Source organism: Pan paniscus, chromosome 6 (genome assembly GCF_029289425.2).
Source record: "Pan paniscus chromosome 6, NHGRI_mPanPan1-v2.0_pri, whole genome shotgun sequence".
In the NCBI taxonomy this organism is placed as follows: domain Eukaryota; kingdom Metazoa; phylum Chordata; class Mammalia; order Primates; family Hominidae; genus Pan; species Pan paniscus.
In genome coordinates this window covers 168,484,698-168,491,893 of record NC_073255.2, presented here as the reverse complement: position 1 = coordinate 168,491,893, position 7,196 = coordinate 168,484,698, and the positions used below count along the sequence as shown (strand labels likewise).

Sequence of the window (7,196 nt, the reverse complement as noted above, 5' to 3'; positions counted from 1 at the left end):
GAAAGGGCAATTTGTAGAATACAGCATGATGTTATTTGTGTAAATTTGTAAATATATACAGCATTATAACATAGTGCTCATAGAAGTACATGTAACTGTTGAATTGAACAAGAAGGGCTCATGGATATAATCATAAAGCAACTTTATTGTTCTCTATTGATGTTCCTTTAAATTTAATTAGTTAGGCATGTTCTTCCTTCACCCCAGAGAAATTTAGGCAGTTCTATCCAATAAACAATGTCCTCCAGTTAATAAATAATGTCTTAGTGTAATCATCATAACTTTTTACTTTATTTGATTACTCCTTTTATCAGTCAATTATTGCCATAATTGTGCTACATAATCAACCAGCCCAAAGCTCAATGACCCACAGAAATAAGCTTCCGTTTCTAGCTGGTAAGTCTGAGGGTCAGTGGAGTGGCTGCACTGATATGGGCTGGCTCAGCACTAAGCATGAGCTCCATTAGAAGAAGCTCCAGGTGTTGGCCAGGCACGGTGGCTCACACCTGTAATCCTAGCACTTTGGGAGGCCGAGGCAGGTGGATCACCTGAGGTCAGGAGTTTGAGACCAGCCTGAACAACATGGAGAAACCCCGTCTCTACTAAAAATACAAAATTAGCCTGATGTGGTGGCGGATGCCTGTAATCCAAGCTACTCGGAGGCTGAGGCAGGAGAATTGCTTGAACCCAGGAGGTGGAGGTTGCAATGACCTGGGATGCACCATTGCACTCCAGCCTGGGCAACAAGAGCGAAACTCCATCTCCAAAAAAAAAAAAGAAGAAGCTCCAGGTGTCTTATTCTTTAGGAACCCTGGTCTACCTGGGAAATGTTCTCTTGATGGTGGCAGAAGCACAAGAGGAAAGTCTCCAGTGCAAGGGCATCGCAAGCCTCTATTCATGTGACAACAGCCCACAGCCCTCTGGCAAGTCACGTGGCCAAACCCAATATGAATGGGGTGGGGAAGCGCACTCTGCCACAGGAGGGGAGGGAATGCTTACAAAACATGCAGCTCAGGCCAGCTACAGAGGAGCCATCCAGTGAAGAAAGAGGCTGACTCCTCCCCCACCTTGCCAACCCTAGTTTCTGACCCTTCCAGGTCAGAGAAGGGAGAGGAAGGAAAAGGGGCAGGAAGTTCTCACTTGACCAATACAGGCATCATCCTCTGTAGCCTAGGAAATGGTTAAAGGTGACTCTCATGGACGCTGCCATGAGTTTTCAGGGTCTTCAGGGATCTTTAGAGCTCCCAGTCTCCTGATAATGGCCAGTGCATGTCTTATCCAGCTGGTCACTGACTCCCTCCACAGCCCTGAGAATCGGGAATGTCCCCAGCTTCTATCTGCAGAAGTCTCTTTATCCCTCTCCCCAGGCCATCTTCTCTGTGGGCTCTAGAAGATCCTATGCAGTTCTCTTGCACTTCAGGCACAACTGATCTCATGTTCTTCACTACAGCAAACTATGGGAGTACAGGGAGCCCCCCAGTGAAGCCACCTACCTTAGTTCCATCTTTAAAGTACCTGGTCAGCCAGTGACCACCTGCATTAGTCCATAAAGATACTACCTGAGACTGGGTAATTTACAAACAAAAGAGGTTTAATTGCTGGGCAATGTGGCTCACACCTGTAATCCCAGCACTTTGGGAGGCCAAGGCAGGCAGATCACCTGAAGTCGGGAGTTCACGACCAGCCTAACCAACATGGAGAAACCCATCTCTACTAAAAATACAAAATTAGCCAGGTTGGTGGCGGATTCCTGTAATCCCAGCTACTTGGGAGGCTGAGGCAGGAGAATTGCTTGAACACAGGAGGCAGAGGTTGCGGTGAGCTGAGATCACACCATTGCACTCCAGCCTGGGCAACAAGAGTGAAACTCCATCTCAAAAAAAAAAAAGAAGTTTAATTGACTCACGGTTCTGCATGGCTGGAGAGGCCTCAGGAAACTTACAATCATGGCAGAAGATGAAGGGGAAGCAAGGCATGTCTTACATGGAGGTCAGCGAGAGAGAGAGAGGGAGGAAGAACCAGACATTTATCAAACAACCAGATCTCATGAGAACACACTCACTATCACAAGAACAGCATGGGGAAAACAGCCCCCATGATCCAACCACCTCCCACCAGGTCCCTCCCTCAATACATGGGGATTGTCATTTGGATTACAATTTGAGATGAGAGTTGAGGGGGGACACAGCCAAATCATATCACCACCCTTTAGATTTCTCAAGTGAGAGTCCGGCACTAATCCCCTGAACAGCCTAAAGTGCAGGGGATGCTCATCCAGGCTTGAGGTGGGAGGCAGGCCCCTCTGACCTCTCCCCTTTGGAGAGCATGCACCTTGGAGCTCACTAACAGGAGCTGATGCCATAAATCCTCCTCAAATCTCGAATCTCTGACTCATTTATACTCTCATGGTGGATGAGGGTTAAGGATTCTTCAGCTGGTCTTCCTTCATAAATCCTCCAATGGGACCTCACATCTCATCTATTGTCTGGGTGCCTCAGCTGAAACTTCCACTTTACCTGCCATACTGATATACAAACCTGTGTAGTAATCATAGAAACATGAGCAAGAAGGAAATACTCCAACATCAGGATGGTTGCTATGCCCCTGGGGAGGAGGAGATGACAAGAAGGGCATCAGAGAGGGACACAGAGGGTGGCCGGGATGGTGAATTTTATGTGTCAACGTGGCTGGGCCATTGCACCCAGATATTTCATGAAACATATTATTCTAGATGTTTCTGTGGATATATTTTCTAGATGAGACAAACGTCTAAATCAGTAGGCGCTGAGTACAGTGGATTACCCTCTGCAACATTGGGCAAGACAGCCAATCAGTTTGAAGGCCTGAGTAGAGCGAAGACTGACCTACCCCGACCAAAAGGGAATTCTGCCAAAAGACTGGCTTTGTTTTTTTGGTTTTGTTTGGTTTTTAGTTTACACAAAGGCAATTTATGAACAGCAAACAATTTGAGGAGTCCTGTTCACAGACAGTGACCACAGCAACCCTCCTTCCTGAAGATACTGTTGGAGGAGCTGGGGGTGATGTCCTCAATCTACCAGCTCTTCATACCTGAGCAAGCAAGGGCTCGGGGGACCAACCGCACCCCAGGTCCAGGGGTCTTGGTCCTATTTCCTCCTGTGGCCAGGAGCTTGATGTGTAGGGCAGTGATGCCCAGCTCCTTGCACCTCTGGACCACATCCTGAGCAGTCAACATGGCAGTACATGGGGAGGATTCATCTTGGTCAGCCTGCTCCTTCATCCCACCGGCCACATGGCAGGTGGTTCCCTGCCAGAAAGATCAGTGACATGGACAAAGGTGTCATTCAGGCTGCCTTAGGATTCAAACTGCAGCTCCTCCCTGGGTCAGCAGCCTGCTGGTCTATCCCAAAGATTTTGAATTTACCAGTTTCCACAATTGCCTGAGTCAAATCCTTAAGAGAGAGAGACCCTCTGATATGGTTTGGCTCTGTGTCCCCACCCAACTCTCTTCTCCAGTTATAATCCCCACATGTCAGGGGAGGGACCTGGTGGGGGGTGATTGGATCATGGGGGCAGATTTTCCCCATGATGTTCTCATGATAGTGAGTGAGTGCTCATGAGATCTGATGGTTTAAAAGTGTAGCACTTTCCCCCACCTCTCTCTCTCCTGCTCTGCCATGGTAAAGATGTGCTTGCTTCCCCTTTGACTTCCGCCATGATTGTAAGTTTCCTGAGGCCTCCTAGCCATGCTTCCTGTTAAGCCTTTGGGACTGTAAATCAATTAAACTTCTTTTTAAATAAATTATCCAGTCTCAGGTAGTTCTTTATAGCAGCATGAGAATACACCCTCTTTTTTTCTGTTTCTCTGGAGAACCCTAACTAATTTAAGGACTTAACTATAGATGGACAAGGTGAGGCAAGATGAGTATTATGGCTTGTAAAAGTTTTTCTTTTTCATTTGTTGTTAAAACCTGCATGGGCAGTTCCTGCCTTTTGCCACAGTGCATTTTATCCTTAGGTCAGGTTATGTTGCTCTTGGCCAAAGACTGCTTTGAGACAAATGCATTCCTGGAAACTACGTTATAAATCCAATTGTCATAAAGCAGATTGAGCTTTCCCATGGAAACAATGTTAAGGCTGAAGAATAACAGCAGGACTAGTACCCTGCCCTTACACAGAACTTCGTAGGTCAAAAAGGACTTTCACATACACTGTTGCATTTACTTCTGGAAAGTAGGCAATATGTTCTCTTCTTGTACAGAAGAAATTGAGGCACGCCAGGCACGGTGGCTCATGCCTGTAATCCCAGCACTTTGGGAGGCAGAGGCGGGCGGATCACAAGGTCAGGAGATCGAGCCCATCCTGGCTAACAGAGTGAAACCCCGTCTCTATTAAAAATACAAAAAAAATTAGCTGGGTATGGTGGCGGGCGCCTGTAGTCCCAGCTACTCAGGAGGCTGAGGCAGGAGAATGGCGTGAACCCAGGAGGCGGAGCTTGCAGTGAGCCAAGATTGCGCCACTGCACTCCAGCCTGGGCGACAGAGCAAGACTGCATCTCAAAAAAAAAAAAAAAAAAAAGAAATTGAGGCACAAAGAAACAATTTGCTAGGGTCAGATGGTTAATAAAGGACCCAGCTGGGACCCAGTCTTCATTTGGTAGTCTTTTCAACTTCTTAACCATGCAAGGTCTCAGCTTCACACATAACAAAAAGTGTAACCAATGCAAAAATTCCAGAACTCCAGGCCCCCACAACTAAAATTTTGCTCTTAAGTCACACATACACACACACACACACAACACAGCATGCCGATTCCTCAAGAGACCCCTGAACTATAAAGTGACATTTAATATGTAAATAACCACCACAAAGGCCCAGTGTGGTGGTTCACACCTGTAGTCCCAGCACTTTGGGAGGCCGAGGCGGGAAGATAGCTTGAGCCCTGGAGTTTGAGACTAGCCTGGGCAACATGGCAAAACCCCGTCTCTACAAAAAAATACAAAAATTAGCCAGGCATGGTGGTGCATAACTGTGATCCCAGCTACATAAGAGGCTGAGAGGAGAATTACATCGAGGTTGCAGTGAGCTGTGTCCGTGCCACTGCACCCCAACCTGGGCAGCAAAGCGAGATCCTGCCTCAAAAAAAAAAAAAAAAAACCTTGGACTTGGCCTCTCCAGACCCCCTGCCGGGAGGCATAGCCTTTGGCTGTGATGACACTCCTACTTTGATATTGCAGCTATACTATATTCTGCTCCAGTAATAAATTGCATATTTGGATGCACCGCCATTGTGAATCTCTGAACCTTCTTTAGAAATTGAGCCCTGTTTAGCAGCAGCTGTAGTGCATCGCCACTGTTACAGGTTAAGTTATTTGTTTTCCCCCAAAATGTATGTGTTGAAGTTCTAACCCCCAGTACTTCAGAATGTAGCCTTATTTGGAAGGCAGGTCATTGCAAATGGAACTGGACGAGATGAGTCATACTAGAGTAGAATGGGCCCCTAATCCAATATGACTTATAAAAAGGAGAAATTTAAACAAAGGGAGAACATGCAAAATTTGGAGTTATCCTTCCACAAACCAAGAACTAGCAGACGCTAGGAGGAAGATCTGGAACAGATCTCTCCCTGGTGCCTTCAGAGGGAGCGTGGCTCTACCTACACCTTGACCTCAGACCTAGAAAGCCTCCAAATAAGTTTCTTTTTGTTAAGCCACCCAGCTTGTGGCACTGTATTATGGCAGCCTTAGCAGACTAATACGTGTGTAGCAAGCCCCCATTCTCTCCCTCTCCTACCTGCAACAAATGCTGCTGTCAACTCAATTCTGGAATCCCTAGGTTCTCCCCCTCATCATTCTCCACATGGGACCCTGTGACTTTACCTCTCTCTCCCCAAGCGAATGTGTTCTCTTCTTAGCCAAAGCATTGCCACTTATTTGTAAAATACAAGTAGTTTGTCCACAGCATGGGGATTGCTTGCCCAGAGCCCTACATACTTGCTCTCTCATATGAAAGGAAAAATAAATCTTGGGGCCCCCTAATCACTAAGCTAAAGGGACAAGTCAAGCTGGAAACTGCTTAGGGCCAACCTGCCTGCCATTCTATTCAAAGTCACCCCTCTGCTCACTGAGATGAATGCATATGTGCCTGCGTCCTTTGGAGAGGCTAATCAGAAACTCAAAAGAGCTCTTTCTGCTGCTCCCCAGCTCTCGGATACAGCCGACACCATGGGTTTCGGAGACCTGAAAAGCCCCACCGGCCTCCAGGTGCTCAACGATTACCTGGCGGACAAGAGCTACATCAAGGGGTATGTGCCATCACAAGCAGATGTGGCAGTATTTGAAGCCGTGTCCGGCCCACCACCTGCCGACTTGTGTCATGCCCTACGTTGGTATAATCACATCAAGTCTTACGAAAAGGAAAAGGCCGGCCTGCCAGGAGTGAAGAAAGCTTTGAGCAAGTATGGTCCTGCCGATGTGGAAGACACTACAGGAAGTGGAGCTACAGACAGTAAAGATGATGATGACATTGATCTCTTTGGATCCGATTATGAGGAGGAAAGTGAAGAAGCAAAGAGGCTAAGGGAAGAACATCTTGCACAATATGAATCAAAGAAAGCCAAAAAACCTGCACTTGTTGCCAAGTCTTCCATCTTACTAGATGTGAAACCTTGGGATGATGAGACAGATATGGCGAAATTAGAGGAGTGTGTCAGAAGCATTCAAGCAGACGGCTTAGTCTGGGGCTCATCTAAACTAGTTCCAGTGGGATACGGAATTAAGAAACTTCAAATACAGTGTGTAGTTGAAGATGATAAAGTTGGAACAGATATGCTGGAGGAGCAGATCACTGCTTTTGAGGACTATGTGCAGTCCATGGATGTGGCTGCTTTCAACAAGATCTAAAATCCATCCTGGATCATGGCATTTAAATAAAAGCTTGAAAGATTAAAGAAAAAAGAAAGAAAGAAAGAAACTCAAAAGAATGCAACCATTTGTTTCTTATCTACCCATGACCTGGAAGCCCCCTCCCTGCTTCGAGCCTCCCGCCTTTGCTTCTAGTTGTCCTGCTTTTCCAGACCAAACCAATGTTCATCTTGCATATGTTGACTGATGTCTCATGTCTCCCCAGAATGTATAAAACCAAACTGTGCTCTGACCACCTTGGCCACATGTCATCAGGACCTCCTGAGGCTGTGTCACAGGAGTGCGTCCTCAACTT

The 7,196-nt window shown here is 46.7% G+C and overlaps 1 protein-coding gene across 1 annotated transcript; it reads left to right on the top strand.

Annotated features, from left to right (window-relative positions):
- Nucleotides 1–6,187: 6,187 nt before the first annotated feature.
- On the top strand, nucleotides 6,188–6,938 carry LOC100974861 (elongation factor 1-beta-like). The gene has a single exon (XM_034965005.2). It carries the CDS (start codon nucleotides 6,203–6,205, stop codon nucleotides 6,878–6,880), a length of 678 nt encoding a protein of 225 aa, XP_034820896.1. The 5' UTR covers nucleotides 6,188–6,202; the 3' UTR covers nucleotides 6,881–6,938.
- Nucleotides 6,939–7,196: the final 258 nt, after the last annotated feature.

Coding starts and splice junctions, on each gene's coding strand:
- LOC100974861 (XM_034965005.2), top strand. CDS start 6,203: ATGGGTTTCGGAGACCTGAAAAGCCCCACCGGCCTCCAGGTGCTCAAC.